Genomic DNA, 16,240 nt, shown 5'->3' on the forward strand with positions numbered 1-16,240 from the left:
AATCAGACTGATTACATTTCTCCTTCTGCAGATTCTGCATATCTCCTTGTCTCTTTTTTTTCTCCTTTGCTGTCAGTCATATCAGTTTTTGTCTTTAAGGGTACCGTTACACCTAGCGATGCACCAGCGATCCCGACTAGCGATATGACGCGGTCAGGATCGCTGGTACATCGCTAGGTGGTCGCTAGTGAGCTGCCACTCAGGCAGATCTCACCAGCGACATCGCTGGGGACGGGGATCGCTACTTACCTGTCAGACGTGGCGATCCTGACGTCCTCCCGCCCGCGTCCACGCGTCGCTCGTCGGCGCCACAGGAAGCCCAGCAGGAAGTGGCCGACGAGGAATGGTCCAGGAGCTTCTTGCGTGATCAGCGATAACCAGCGGGGGAGCGGGTCGGAGGTAAGTATCACATGCAGCGATATCGCTAGCAATATCGCTATAACGTCACAAAATCGATGACTTTACAGCGATATTGCTAGCGATATCGCAGTGTGTAACTGGGGCTTTAAAAAAAAGCATTAAAACTAAAGGCAGAGTTTATCTTTTTGTCTCCTACACTAGATTTATGGTCTCAAAAAAGATGCAAATTATAATTCATGCCATTTTTTTTGGTGTAAGTAAACCGCTGTCTGACAGCTTTCGCAGTGGCTTAGTTCTAGAGGAAAGAATCTTATATTTTAGGTGAACATGCCCGATCCTTCTCTCCCCTGTCATCACTTGTCAGGGGCCCCATTCACAAGACATATTGACGAGCTTGCCTGACTTCTATCCAATGTGTATGAAGGTCTTTAGACCCCAAGGCTTTCCCTAGAAAACTGTCTCTATATTGCCCGGAGCTGCGTACACCATTCTGCTTTTGGAACTCGTTCATGGTCCACCCTCATTGCAACCAGTGCTTTTTGTATAATCTTATGTAATAATAGTTTACAGTCATTTGGGGATTTTTTTTTAAATGAATGCAAATCGTGTGTTCATGATCTGTACAGAAATGAACCAGCAGTGCATGCAGAAAACGGGGCGCTCAGAATTGGGGTTGCGGCTTTAGATGAGAATATACCATATATGAAATAATGCAACTCAGGATCAGTACAAGATAAAGAAAGCAAAGTATTGAAAAATAGCTTGGAACCCCACCACTCTATGTGTCGGCATGTAGAGGGAGCACTGACATATAAAACTGGCGCCCACTATGGCAGTCCAGCTAGTAATTGCATTAAGTGGTCACACACTTAATGAGGTATTCCCAACTCCAGAATCCTATCCCAATGTGAAATATGTGTTTATAATATTAACAAATACCTCCAATTAGAAATGCAGTATAGTTCTTCTGATAAGCTAAGCTACTGCAATGCCCTGCATTCGGGGTAAACAACATAGCTTATCAGAAGAAATATACTACATTTCTTATTGGAGGTATTTGCTAATATTATTATTACATCTGCTACATATTGGGATAGGATCTTGGAGATGGGAATACCACTTTAACCCTTTATTTTCCAGCCCCTTTATTATGCACTCTATTATGCATCCTTTGCCTTGGTTTGGCCCCATAATGACATAGCCATTACCATATACCCCAGAAGATCAGCATCTTAATTGGCGGTTGTAAGTCAGTAACGCTCTCATAAACAGTGACTACCACTGGCTTTACCAGGTGAATCAGCCCCACATGGAATAAAAACAAAGAGATTTGTGCAATCGTTCCTGCGCTTTCTGCCAGCCTCAAGTTTAGGAACTGATTGTTCTGTTCAGGGCCGTTACACTTGTGGCTGTCATCCATAGCAGCACCGCCACTGATCTGCCTGGCACCGTCCCCGTTGGTTCCGCTCTTGCCATACTTCAGCTGCCTGTACTTGACATTCAATAGGGCTACGTTCCCAGGGTGTCGTCTTCTTCAATCAGCAGTGTCTTTACAACAGCTTTGTTTTGTGTACTTGCAAGATTAAGGGGAAAAAAAAGTAGCAACAGCAGATGAACACGTAAAGCCCATCTCTGGTACATGAGAACCAGCCATGCCCAACTATGATGGAAATCCTCTGATGATCTGATGGATACTTAGAGTGACTTATTACTTTCCTCCATTGATGTGAACAGCTGTAAAAGAGGGAACAAAAAAAAAGCAAATGCCTTTTTTCTCATTTTGGATTACCCCTTTAAATGGATGATTGTCGCTTTTCCAATGTCCTTTACTGGTATTTGTTCCAACAGGGAGGATCTAGAGCCTCCATCAGTATTTGATTGTTGGGGGCTAACCGCTGAAACCCCCATAGCACTTAATGAGGTTCACTGGGACCCAACGACACAAGCAGATTTTTTTCATTTTTCAGTTACCAACCCAACGGTATGTTACATTGGCATTCTGAACACAATGCCAGATCAATGTTGACTCTGATTTGGAGAAACAAAAAACTTCATCCCTTCAATTTAGGCATCATTGGTGGTCCCAGTGGAGAAACTCCCACGATCTACTGAGCCTCGTCCCACCTGGTTGAGCGGGAGAATGAATGGTTGGATCAACTTGATTGCAGAACAGACTCCATAGTTGCCTCTCTCCAGCGCACCCCACGGTGCAACATCTCCCTGATAAGGCAGAATTGGGTATGACTGTTCCCCCGATGAGTTTCGATCCCAACAGTGGGAGACGCAACTTTTAGGAACATATTAATTTTCCTGCAGATATAGACTGACTGCCTTATTCGGTTTATGCTTCATGTAGATGTGTCACTTTACTCTGTTGCCTAATTGGGGGGACACAGAACCTTGGGTGTTATGCTGCTGTCCACTAGGAGGCGACACTATGCATAATCTGAAAAAGATTAACTTTGGCTCCTCCTCTGCAGTATACACCCCTGGACGGCGTCAGCCTTCTCCAGTTTTTGCTTAGTGTCGCAAGGAGGCACACCTTTTTTCTTCCGTTTTTTTCCTTTTTTTCACCGGAAATACAGAGGAAGAAAATTGGGTCTCCAGCGAGACTCCCGGCATGGCTCCCTCCTCGGTCCCCTATTAGGGGTACCCGGTTGAGGTCGAGGTGGTTTTTCCCCATGTCGCTCCCTCCCCAGTCCCTTGGGTCCTGGTTCGAGGTCGAGACCCCCCTCCTTCCCCAACCCCTTTAAGGGGTCTGGGTTGAGGTTGAGGCGAGGATGAAGACCCCCCTGACGGTGACAGACCCACCCTCCCTAATCCCCCGCATGGGGGTATTAGGTTGAGACGCCTCAGGTAGGGTCGGAGATCAGGCAGCATTTCGCAGCTTCCAGGGACCCCAGGCTGGCTGAGGGATCCTGTTGGGGCCGGGGGAGGGTGCGGACTGGATGGCACAGCAGAGACAGGGCTTTTCTGCGTCCCTGTCTCTGCAACAGCAGCGGCTCCATAGCGCTTCAGGGGCCCCCATACAAAAACCGCTACCCCTGCTACCCCCACCGCTATCCAGTCGACCATTCTTGGGGGGTCTGGTACAAATCTGCCCCCCCCCCCCGGACTACCGCGCCGCTCTGGAGCCCTCCTGGGCATCAGGCTTCTAATTTAGGCTGCGGCTTCGGCCTAGCTGAAGCCGCCGCCTTTTCCCCGCCCCCCGGCCCGCCCCCCGGATGACCAAAATGACACGCTGGAGTGTCATAGAAGGGGCGGATTGAGGCAGAAAGGGCGCGTTTTTTACACAGCCCAGCGCGCCCTTTTCAGCTCTCCGCCCCCTCCTCCCTCTCCTCAGAGCCCTGGTGGCCATTTTTTCTGGATGAGATCCAGGAGAGGAGCATCACAGCGGTCTCCGGGGGGCACAGAACTGGGATCTGTCGGCGCTGGACCTAGGGGCACACCGGTGGGGTAAGCTCACAGCTGGGTTCTCATTACTCAGCTGTGAATCTATACTTCCTATAAGGCATTCTGTGGGTTCCCTCTGCGTAGCCACCCCTGTACGATCCCTTATAGCCAGCCTCTGTGCACTATGCCGGGCTCAAGGAAGAGAACCAGGCAGGAATGTTTCTATGCATTCTGTACAGCCTGCAAAGCCACGCTCCCTAGTGGCAGCACGTATCCGCACTGCCGGGACTGCATCCAGAACTCTGGGTCAGAACCCCAGGGAGTCCCTACTGACGCTTCAGTGTCACAGGCCACGCCGGAATGGGCAACTCAGATGTCTCAGTCTATGTCACAGTCCATAGACAACCTAACTGCTACATTACTGCAAGCTCTGCAGAGTCGGACCCCGGCTATGGACGGTACACAGCAAACGGACAGCTTGTCTCAGGAACATGCTGCTTCCGACTCTCACAGACGTAAGCGGACCCACAGGTCTCGATCACCTGAGTCGCACTATAGCACAAGGTCGTCCCCCTCTAGGGAGAGACAGCGTCATTCCAGGTCTCCTGGGCAGTCCCCTGCCACAGACAGACAGTGCAATTTACCACAGGGATCCCCCACCACAGAAGACCCCCGCCCCAGGTCGCCCTCCAGGGATCACCTTAGCGAGGCACAGGATTCGGAGGGCATCTGTGACTCCGACTCAGATAATGAAACGGTCAGGTCCGTGGTACCTTCTCCCCCTAGCAATACAGCGCTAGTTGAGGACATAATTTCTGCCATTCATCGGGTGCTAAAAATTCCAGAGTCGCCCCCGGAAGTCCCAGAACATAGGATTTGCTTCGAAAGTGTTAAAAAACCACCTAAGGTCTTCCCTAATCACGATGAGTTTGAGAAAATACTTACCAAACAGTTTGCGCAGCCTGACAAAAAATTCGCTAATCGCAAATATTTGGAAGCGAAGTACCCCTTCCCACAGAAAGACAGCAAACAATGGACAGATCCACCTGAAGTGGACCCTCCGGTTTCTAGGCTAGCAGCGCAGACTTTACTCTCTCTGCCGGATAGCTCAACCCTCAGGGACGCAGCAGACCGGCAAGTAGAACGCATGGCTCGTTCTATTTTCGAAGCGGCAGGCGCCTCGCTGGGCCCTGCGTTTGCTTCAGTTTGGGCAGCCAAGGCCATCCTGGCTTGGGCCAAAAAACTACAGGAGGGTCTTCAGGCTTCAAATCCTGAACTCTCAGACCAAGCGGTCCAGATGGCAGTGGTAGCAGACTTCATGATTCATGCAGCCCTGGATTCCGCCAGAGGTGTAGCGGGAATAGCATCAAACGCCATCACGATCCGACGCATCCTCTGGCTGCGAGAATGGAAAGAGGATGCGGCCTCAAAGAAGTCCCTCACGCGACTTCCGTATTTTACTGGAAGACTTTTCGGCGAAAAGTTGGACACCATGATAGCCAATGCCACTGGGGGTAAGAATACCTCTCTCCCTCAACTAAAACCGAAATGCACGTTTAAACGAAGAAACCAGGCGCGATTCCGATCCTTTCGGAATTCCTCGGGCTGGTCCGTTTCGCGCCCAGTGCAACCGTTCTCCACGCAGAGACAACCCACGGACGCAGCAGCGACCGGACAGGGCTTGGCAGTCGAAAGCAGGCCAAGCGAAACCCAAGGGAGGAAAACCTCATAACTTCACTTCATCATGAATCGAGACCTCCGGAAGACACCCCACCAGTAGGCGGCCGACTTTTACTCTTTCAGCAAGTCTGGCTGCCTATTACAGAAGACAGGTGGGTCAGGGAAATAGTGTCTTCCGGATACAAGATAGAGTTCACTTCCGTTCCACCGAACCGGTTCTTCCTTTCTGTTCCTCCAACACCACCAGAAAAGGCTCGTGTTTTCCACCAAGCGGTTTCCTCTCTCCTTCAATCAGGAGTTGTGGTGCCGGTTCCCGCGAACGAGAGATTCCGAGGATTCTACTCAAATTTGTTCGTAGTCCCCAAGAAAGGAGGCGGCGTCCGACCCATACTGGACCTAAAACAGCTCAACAATTACGTACGGGTCCGTCATTTCCGCATGGAGTCCCTCCGGTCCATCATTGCATCCATGGAGCAGGGAGAATACCTCGCCTCCATAGACATACAGGATGCGTATCTCCACATACCAATTGCTCCCGCCCACCAAAGGTTTCTCAGGTTCGCGGTCAACCAAAACCACTACCAGTTTGTCGCCCTTCCGATCGGACTCGCCACGGCTCCAAGAACGTTCACCAAAGTCATGTCGGCCACCATGGACGTCCTGCACTCAAGAGGCATCCTAGTCGTCCCGTACCTGGACGACCTCCTCGTCAAGTCTCCCACTTTCAAAGACTGCGAGGTCAGTGTCTCAATCACTCTAGACACTCTGAGTCGCCTGGGATGGCTAGTCAACCTACAGAAATCGTCGACCATCCCAACTCGGACTCTAACATTCCTGGGAATGGTATCCGACACCGCCAGGGGCCTGGTGCTCCTTCCCAAGGAAAAGACACTGGCCATCCGTCTGGGAGTTCGCACACTCCTTCGCAGTCCTCCTCGATCTCTCCGGTTTGCCATGAGAATCCTCGGCAGGATGGCAGCAGCAATAGAGGCAGTGCCATTTGCCCAGTTTCACCTCAGGGTCCTTCAACTAGCCATACTCAGATCTTGGGACAGGAACCCTCTCTCCCTCGACAGGGAGTTCAGGTTGACGTCATCAACCAGGAGGTCCCTGCATTGGTGGCTCAAACCAAACTCGCTTACACGAGGGAAGCCATTCCTCTCAGGACAATGGAAGATCCTGACTACCGATGCAAGCCTGACAGGGTGGGGGGCGGTGCACCTACATCACAGGGCACAGGGCAAGTGGTCACCGAGGGAAGTGACATTGCCTATCAATGTTCTGGAAATCAGGGCCATTCTCTTGGCACTGAGAGCATTTCATCACTTGCTTTCAGCCTCGCACATACGGATACAGTCGGACAATGCCACGGCTGTGGCATACGTGAACCACCAAGGCGGGACCCGCAGCGCCCAGGCGATGAGAGAAGTGGCTCATATCCTCCGCTGGGCGGAAGACACAAGGTCGGTACTTTCTGCGGTACACATTCCGGGTGTAGAAAACTGGGAAGCCGACTTCCTCAGCATGCAAGGAATGGACTCGGGGGAGTGGTCTCTCCATCCCGAGATTTTTTACCAGATCTGTCAACGCTGGGGAACCCCGGATGTGGACCTAAAAGGCATCCCATCTCAATACCAAGGTTCCCAATTTCATGGCCAGGACACACGACCCGCGGTCGCTCGGAGCGGATGCCCTGGTCCAGGACTGGTCCCAGTTCCGACTCCTGTACATTTTTCCACCCCTCCCCCTAAATGCCAGGGTCGTGAGGAAGATCAAGCAAGAGGGAGTTCCGACCATCCTCATCGCGCCAGACTGGCCCAGACGTACTTGGTACGCCGACATCGTCCAACTTACGGCAGACGCCCCCTGGCGTCTACCCGACCGTCACGACCTTCTGTCTCAAGGTCCGTTCTTCCACCAGAATTCAGGGGCTCTCAATTTGACGGCATGGCCCTTGAAACCTGGATTCTAACCCAGGCAGGTTTTTCACCGGCAGTCATTGCAACTATGATCAGGGCAAGGAAGCCTGCCTCCGCCAAGCTCTATTATCGTACCTGGAGAGCTTTCTTTTCTTGGTGCGAATCTCATGGACAAGTCCCACTCCCTTATTCCCTCCCGAAGGTACTAGGTTTTCTTCAATCGGGCCTAGATGCCAAGCTATCCTTAAGTTCGCTTAAGAGTCAGGTGTCGGCGCTTTCAGTCCTTTTTCAAAAGCGCATTGCTATTAAACCGCAAGTAAGGACTTTCATCCAGGGAGTTTCCCGATTGGTTCCTCCCTACAAACGTCCGCTGGATACGTGGGACCTCAATCTGGTCCTGACAGCATTGCAAGCTCCACCCTTCGAACCTCTTAGAGGAGTTCCACTCTCCATTCTGTCTCAGAAAGTGGTTTTTCTAGTGGCGATCACCTCGTTACGCAGAGTGTCGAAATTGTCAGCACTTTCCTGCAGACGGCCTTTCCTAGCCTTTCACCAGGACAAGGTGGTTCTCCGCACGGTACCATCCTTCCTTCCGAAGGTTGTGTCCAACTTTCACCTTAATGAAGAGATTTCACTGCCTTCCCTTTGCCCGGTTCCGGTTCATAGAGTGGAGAAGGCTCTGCATACGCTTGACCTCGTCAGAGCATTGCGGATTTACGTGTCCAGGACTGCACCTTTCCGGAAATCTGATTCCCTCTTCATTCTTCCGGAAGGTAGTCGCAAAGGGTTGCCGGCTTCCAAGTCCACCATACATGAGGCCTACTGACTTAACAGTTCCCCTCTTCCGGCCGGTATCACGGCACACTCTACACGGGCAATAGGGGCCTCCTGGGCCATTCGGCATCAGGCTTCGGCACAACAAGTGTGCAAGGCGGCCACTTGGACTAGCCTACACACGTTTACGAAACACTACAGTGTTCATACCCAGTCCTCAGCGGATGCGAGCCTGGGTAGACTGGTTCTGCAGGCGGCAGTACCCCAAGTCTAGGGGACTGTCAGCACAATATTCGTCCACTGCTTCCCACCCAGGGACTGCTTTGGGACGTCCCAAGGTTCTGTGTCCCCCAATTAGGCGACAGAGTAAAGGAGATTTTTGTGTACTCACCGTAAAATCTCTTTCTCTTAGCCTTTAATTGGGGGACACAGCTCCCACCCTGTTGCCCTTACGGGCCGTTGTTTCCTGTTGAGTTCTCATATTGTTCTTTGAGCTCGTACATAGTAGCCTTCTTACAGGCATGGTTATGTTATTTGGTTACGTTCCTCCTTATGCTTTGGCACAAAACTGGAGAAGGCTGACGCCGTCCAGGGGTGTATACTGCAGAGGAGGAGCCAAAGTTAATCTTTTTCAGATTATGCATAGTGTCGCCTCCTAGTGGACAGCAGCATAACACCCAAGGTTCTGTGTCCCCCAATTAAAGGCTAAGAGAAAGAGATTTTACGGTGAGTACACAAAAATCTCCTTTTTATTGAAATTAGTACCTTTTCTCGCTGTGTCATTTATTCAGTGGTCGTGTGTTTGTGTATTTTTTATATATTCTGTATTTTGTGTCCTCATAGTTTTGATCTCCGTTGTGATAACTTTGTTTCGTGTATCCAGGAGAAAGGAGCCGTCAATGCTAACCTTCTGGCTGCTGCCCGCTCTGACCTCACACGCCAGAACCAGGTAGCTCATCAACTCGCCTTTGACTCTGTCTTCCTAAGGATAAAACAGCAACTTCTCCTGGTGCCCAAAATGGAGGTGAGTTGCCTGTTCTAACTTTACTTCACTTAAAGAGGTAAATTTAACAGTGGAAGGTCATCATGATAAAAGAACAACGGAAGGCATTATCAACCCCCTTCCACACTCCAACGCTGCTGCTACACTGATCTCTGTCAGAGCGGAAACGATAATAGAAAACTAAGGAGCAGAAAACAGCGCAACAACGTCTTAGCCTATAGACAATGATATATTAAAAAGGGTTATGCTAACCTGGTCTGGTTGTGTTCACACAACCTTGTTATGACATTAAAATTCAGCTGCTGCAGGTCCAGCGGGTCCTCAGACTGAAGAAATCCCAGGAAAGGAAAATTGTGCATAATCCACGCTTCTTTTAATCAAAATGGTAAAGCCAAGTTCACCGAAGTGGGTTTTTGGGTTTTTAGTTTGTCAATGCGTTTTGAAGTACTACACACTTGTTCATCAGGTTTTTTTTTTCCTGATGAAGTGTGCAATACTTCGAAACGCATTGACAAGATAAAAAAACGCAAACCCACTTGGGTGGACTTGAATTTACCATTTCGATTAACAACACCAAAGAAAATCCATCAAAGCAAAAAATAGAAAATGTGAAATGTACTTTATTAGGTAATAAAAACAAGTACAGTTAATAATATAAAAGGTAAAAGATATGTATTTGTAAAAATTACCAGAGAAATACCACAAATGAAAACCAAGGATGGATAACCTGGATACAATGTAAATATATATGTATATACATAAGGGTCAGAGTAGTCCAGGGACTACGCATTTCAATGCGAAACGTGCGTCGGGTGTGGTGGGTGCCTGGACTACTCTGACCCTTAAAGATAATATGTATGGCTTTCTTGTTTTTTGTGTTGGGGATATGCACTTTTATGGATTACATTGACACTAGTGGGCATGAAGTGTGTACATACTGGCAATTAAATGGATTTAACTAATACTATTAGCCATGAGTAACCCTGGTGTCATATTGTTAACTATACAGTTGTGGCCAAAAGTATTGACACCCCTGCAATTCTGTCAGATAATACTCCGTTTCTTCCTGAAAATGATTGCAAACACAAATTCTTTGGTATTATTATCTTCATTTAATTTGTCTTAAATGAAAAAACACAAAAAGAATTGTCCTAAAGCCAAATTGGATATAATTCCACACCAAACATAAAAAAGAGGGTGGACAAAAGTATTGGCACTGTTCGAAAAATCATGTGATCCTTCTCTAATTTGTGTAATTAACAGCACCTGTAACTTACCTGTGGCACCTAACAGGTGTTGGCAATAACTAAATCACACTTGCAGCCAGATGACATGGATTAAAGTTGACTCAACCTCTGTCCTGTGTCCTTGTGTGTACCACATTGAGCATGGAGAAAAGAAAGAAGACCAAAGAACTGTCTGAGGACTTGAGAAACCAAATTGTGAGGAAGCATGAGCAATCTCAAAGCTACAAGTCCATCTCCAAAGACCTGAATGTTCCTGTGTCTACCGTGCGCAGTGTCATCAAGAAGTTTAAAGCCCATGGCACTGTGGATAACCTCCCTAGATGTGGACGGAAAAGAAAAATTGACAAGAGATTTCAACGCAAGATTGTGCGGATGTTGGATAAAGAACCTCGACTAACATCCAAACAAGTTCAAGCTGCCCTGCAGTCCGAGGGTACAACAGTGTCAAACCGTACTATCCATTGGCGTCTGAATGAAAAGGGACTGTATGGTAGGAGACCCAGGAAGACCCCACTTCTTACCCCGAGACATAAAAAAGCCAGGCTGGAGTTTGCCAAAACTTACCTGAAAAAGCCTAAAACGTTTTGGAAGAATGTTGTCTGGTCAGATGAGACAAAAGTAGAGCTTTTTGGGCAAAGGCATCAACATAGAGTTTACAGGAGAAAAAAAGAGGCATTCAAAGAAAAGAACACGGCCCCTACAGTCAAACATGGCAGAGGTTCCATGATGTTTTGGGGTTGCTTTGCTGCCACTGGCACTGGACTGCTTGACCGTGTGCATGGCATTATGAAGTCTGAAGACTACCAACAAATTTTGCAGCATAATGTAGTGCCCAGTGTGAGAAAGCTGGGTCTCCCTCAGAGGTCATGGGTCTTCCAGCAGGACAATGACCCAAAACAAACGTCAAAAAGCACTAGAAAATGGTTTGAGAGAAAGCACTGGAGACTTCTAAGGTGGCCAGCAAAGAGTCCAGACCTGAATCCCATAGAACACCTGTGGAGAGATCTAAAAATGGCAGTTTGGAGAAGGCACCCTTCTAATATCAGGGACCTGGAGCAGTTTGCCAAAGAAGAATGGTCTAAAATTCCAGCAGAGCATTGTAAGAAACTCATTGATGGTTACCGGAAGCGGTTGGTCGCAGTTATTTTGGCTAAAGGTTGTGCAACCAAGTATTAGGCTGAGGGTGCCAATACTTTTGTCTGGCCCATTTTTGGAGTTTTGTGTGAAATGATCAATGTTTTGCTTTTTGCTTCATTCTCTTTTGTGTTTTTTCATTTAAGACAAATTAAATGAAGAAAATAATACCAAAGAATTTGTGTTTGCAATCATTTTCAGGAAGAAACTGAGTATTATCTGACAGAATTGCAGGGGTGTCAATACTTTTGGCCACAACTGTACGTGACATATATTCTATTGAAGAGATCATGATATTTTGAAAGCCATACTCCTATTAGTATCCACATATATATTTACATTGTATCCAGGTTATCCACCCTTGGTTTTTATTTGTGTTGTTTCTCTGGTAATTTTTACAAATACATATCTTTTATGTTTCATATTATTGACTGCACATGTTTTCATTATCTAATAAAGTACATTTGGCCTTTTCGATTTTTTGCTTTGTTGGCTTTTCTTTGGTGTTTATTCATTGATATCTTATTGTATAGGTGTATTTACATTTCGATTAACAGCAGTGCGGATTAGCCATAATTTTACTTCCCTGAGATCGGAAGCGATGACATCCAGACCACCTGTTACCTGACCCTCCTACCAATCAGTGGCCTCTGCGTTAAAGTTTCTGATGTTCATGAAGTCATAATTTCTAGTCTAGAAAAGACCTTTGGAGTGGGGGGTGAATTCCGGTGGTAAGTGTGACTTTTTTTTTTTCTTCTGTAAAGGTGATTTCCCACTGTTAGGTTGAAAAATACATTTAAGTGCCTCCACTCCTTCCTGGCTGCTAGATGCATTGTCTACATGGCCGCTGGGAGCTGTATAGCCCGGTTTCTGGACTACTTTGTAAAGTTCCTGTATATGAGAACCCCATCTGTGAGGACCACTTATCACCTTTTACTTTTTACTGCTCTCTCGAGGATTGGCAGCCATTTTACTAGGAGAGATCATCCCAGTTGTCCCTTCTTTATACGTGATCTTTTGCATTGCATTTTATTATCAGAGCTGGGGATACGAAGACCATGGTAAAACATTGACTGAAGAGTTGCCGACATTCAGCCTCACTCCTCTCGAGTACATCAGTAATGTAAGTGTGTGAAACAGCCAACCGCCTGATGCATCCTCTTCTCTCAGGTTCTTACAGAGATGTTCAGAAGGCCATCTGACAACCAATAGTGCTACAATTGCTGCTTCCTTAAAAGTTGTCACCCACCTCTTTCTGACCCTGAATAGCCCCATAGCAATATTTTCCACTCTTTCATATTTGTGTAACCATCAAAATGTCATCTTTGCATTTTTAGATTGGTCAGTACCTCATGTCTCTTCCTCTGCATCTCGAGCCCTTTGTAACCCCTGAAGATTCAGCGCTGGAACTGGCTTTGCATGCTGGGAAGTTGCCCTATCCTCCCGAACAAGGTGGGTCTACAGTCATCTGCCTGTGGGACTTTAGCTACGCTGGAAGCATTGATCACTTGGTTGATTTATAGGTCAACTCCACCTCCGCCTATTCACCTGTTAATTCCAGTTTACTGCCAACTTTATTATGTTGATGTTTATAAAGGCTTCCATTTATTTATACACCCAGAAAACATGCAATCACCGCCAAATATTAACACTTCTCAGACCTACAAGAATGGCCATCAATCTAGGGTCATTATGTTTGCCCATAATCTATAGCAGCAGTGGCCAATCTATTTCACTTTTTGTGTATTTTACAGGGGAAGAGACTCCAGAACTGGATAACATGGCTGATTACTGGCTGGGATCACTAGCCAGAGCCACCATGCAGACGTACTGCGATGTCATCCTACAGATTCCAGTTGTCACATCACACTCCAGCAAGCAGCTTGCAACTGATATTGGTGAGAGATGGCGCTTTATTATATTTTATAGAGGACAGGTATTGTATGCGATGACTGCAGGATGTTGTCTTAGATATAATTGATTGTGATGGACCACCATTGATCATGAGACCTCTTCCTCTTGATCAGTTGTGATCGGTCCTGATCCAACAACACTGTCCATCTACTTTAATATGCCCTACATTCTACAATCCAAAAAATGGCTACTTGTAGAGTATGTGACTATGTAATATGGCTTCATCTAATAGCGTTGGTCAAAAAGATTCGCTGGACCAGAGCCCTGTAAACCTCCTCCTACCTGCTGCCATCCCAGGAGCCTTTTTCGATTAGTAGACTGTAACAACATCATTATTGCAGCATAATGCATGAGATAATGCAGGAGATACTAATCGGAAAAGATCTCTGTGATGCCGTCAGGTAGGAGAAGTAGAAAAAGTCTGAAGAAACAATGTAAAGTGCAATAGTGTCTTATCCGATGATGGATAAAAGTAAGGTGCAAGAATGTGCTTACGTTATAGGGTTGTGTAAAACACAACCACTGTTATAGCTCAATAGTGTCAGCTGCTGCAAGTCCACAGAGGAGATCTGATAAAAACAAGAATGGGAATGAGTGGGTTAACTGCGCTGCTGATAATCAATGGAAGAATTTAGGAGACCAAAGAATATTCTATCCGGTTTATTATCAACAAATTTCAAAGTCATCAGACTTCTTCATCAGGACAAACCACAAGTACCTTCATCAGGACAAACTATAAATACTTGTGGTTTGTCCTGATGAAGAAGCCGGATGACTTCAAAATGTGTTGATAATAAACCACATACAATATTCTTCGGGCTCCTGGATTCTTCCTTCGGTTATCATATGCAGCGCAGTTAACTCACTACTTTCCATTCCTGTTTTTGTCAGGTAGGAGGAGAAGGTTCACAGGGCACTGGTCCAGCTGCCACAGACTCCTGACGTGGTTGTTGGACCAGGGTCCAGTGAGACTCTTTGATAATATCTGTAATCTATCCTCGTTTTATGTTGTGTTCCTAGATTATTTGATCAATGTCATGGATGCACTTGGTCTGCAGCCCACCCGCACTTTACATACCATTGTCTCGCTGATGAAGACCAAACCTGAAGACTTCAGACAAGCAGCAAAACCCTTACCCAGGAAAATCTCCTCCTCCATTGCAGCAATGAGAAGCATTGAGTACTAGTCTACCTGTGGTATTGCCATTCATCACCTTGTGCTTTCTGATGTCAGATCAGAACCTTCTTATGAGCTTTTCAAATAGGCTCTAACAAGGTCTGTATTCAGGACAGATACTCATAGAGTTAATGGTCTGCGGGGGCGTAACATGTCCTTGTAATATGTGAAATCCTGTAAACTTTACTGCCAAATATAAAGAAAAATGAGTATATTTATTAGAATCCGTCTGGAGTTATATTCTTTTTATAGAAACGTTTAATATGTTTTGAAAGTGATTTACGAAAGGCACTTGGATGACTGTCTAACTTATGTAACAGCCGCACACATTACACCTCTGTAGCCTCGTCAACTTCTGTGCGGCTGTAAAATAAAGTTGGCTGCACCATTTGTAGGATGTTCTGGTGACTTGATGGTAACTGTAATCGCATCATATAAGATGTTTGTTTCCATCTATTTTTTTTCTTTAAAGTCAGTCTTAAGATTTGTATCCCAAGGTACTGCCGTCACCTTGTACCATCAGGGTTGCCTGTTTTTTAGGCAATCCTTGCATGTGTTGCTGCTGTCAAACAGCCGAAGACACTCGGTTAGCACCCGAGCATGCTCGGATACCACCTTATCCCAGCACGCTCGCTCATCTCTAGTAACCACTCTTTTAGTACATGTATCTAAGTGGTCACAGGAAATTGTGGGTACTCTGCAATAGACTACCTATCCATATTCACTCCAACAAGGGCAACAGGAAAAAGTGCAGTATGCTACTTGTTTACATGGGGAATGGGACGTTATACAGCAAATGGAGTTGGGATTAAACGTTTCCAGTTAAATGCGGCAAAAACTGAGGGTTTATGAAGTGGACAGCGAGGTAATGGAGGCTTCTGGATTATTTATGGGAGCCGACTCCTCCAGTGCTTTTTCACTACGAGTGGGTAACGTTTATCGAGGGTTAAACTTTAACCATCTGTTTGTAAGTGAAGTGTTCGCTCTGGATTTCGCTAAGCAAACACGGAGACATGAGATTTACTTATAAAGGCGCTGTTACACATTCTTCTTCCCTTTACAAGCTTGTTAGGATATACCATTAAATCAGACGCTTGGACTAATGAATAAACTCTCAGCAACCTGTATACGAAGATTGAGACGTGGCCGTGTGTTCAGTCCCAGAGATGGACATTTCTAGAGGAGGTCCTCATGCCTGATGAAAGGGGTTTGGCCCACCAGGAACATTCATCAGCTATGCACAGCATAGGTAATAAATGCCTGATGGCTGGAGGGAGCCAATTACAGGGGTCATGAAGAGGAGATTGAATGGAGCAGTGCTCTCGCACAAGTCCTGCCGATCTATTCGATGTCTATGGAGATGTTATTCAGTGGACTTGGCACCCCCGTTTTAGGCTATGTGCCCACGTTGTGGAAATTTTTGCATGGTTTCTGCATCTCTTGGCAGCAAACGCAGTGGAAATTCCGCACATTTTTGATGCAGATTTACATTTAGATTTCTATGAGGATTTACATTCGGATTTGTTAGCTAAATATATAATATTTAACAAAAAATGTGATGTAACTTCCTTGTCCAACCTCCATTGTTGATGTGCTTCAACCAAGATGGGCACTGTTCTATATTCTCCGCCCATACACT

General features: G+C 46.6%; 1 protein-coding gene across 5 annotated transcripts in view; it reads left to right on the forward strand.

The window, feature by feature from the left end:
• The window catches only part of COG7 (component of oligomeric golgi complex 7), a 73,266-nt gene extending 58,441 nt beyond the window's left edge, over positions 1 to 14,825 (forward strand). For all 5 annotated transcript variants that reach the window (XM_073553649.1, XM_073553651.1, XM_073553650.1 and 2 more), the window contains exons 14-18: positions 9,010 to 9,150; positions 12,550 to 12,633; positions 12,848 to 12,962; positions 13,265 to 13,408; positions 14,445 to 14,825. In XM_073553649.1, coding sequence (XP_073409750.1) covers positions 9,010 to 9,150; positions 12,550 to 12,633; positions 12,848 to 12,962; positions 13,265 to 13,408; positions 14,445 to 14,611 — 651 coding nt within the window. In that variant the 3' untranslated portion in view covers positions 14,612 to 14,825. The remainder of the gene's footprint in view (positions 1 to 9,009; positions 9,151 to 12,549; positions 12,634 to 12,847; positions 12,963 to 13,264; positions 13,409 to 14,444) is intronic.
• Positions 14,826 to 16,240: the final 1,415 nt, after the last annotated feature.

Source organism: Dendrobates tinctorius, unplaced genomic scaffold (assembly GCF_039654945.1).
Source record: "Dendrobates tinctorius isolate UK_male_01 unplaced genomic scaffold, ASM3965494v1 ptg000202l, whole genome shotgun sequence".
In the NCBI taxonomy this organism is placed as follows: Eukaryota; Metazoa; Chordata; class Amphibia; order Anura; family Dendrobatidae; genus Dendrobates; species Dendrobates tinctorius.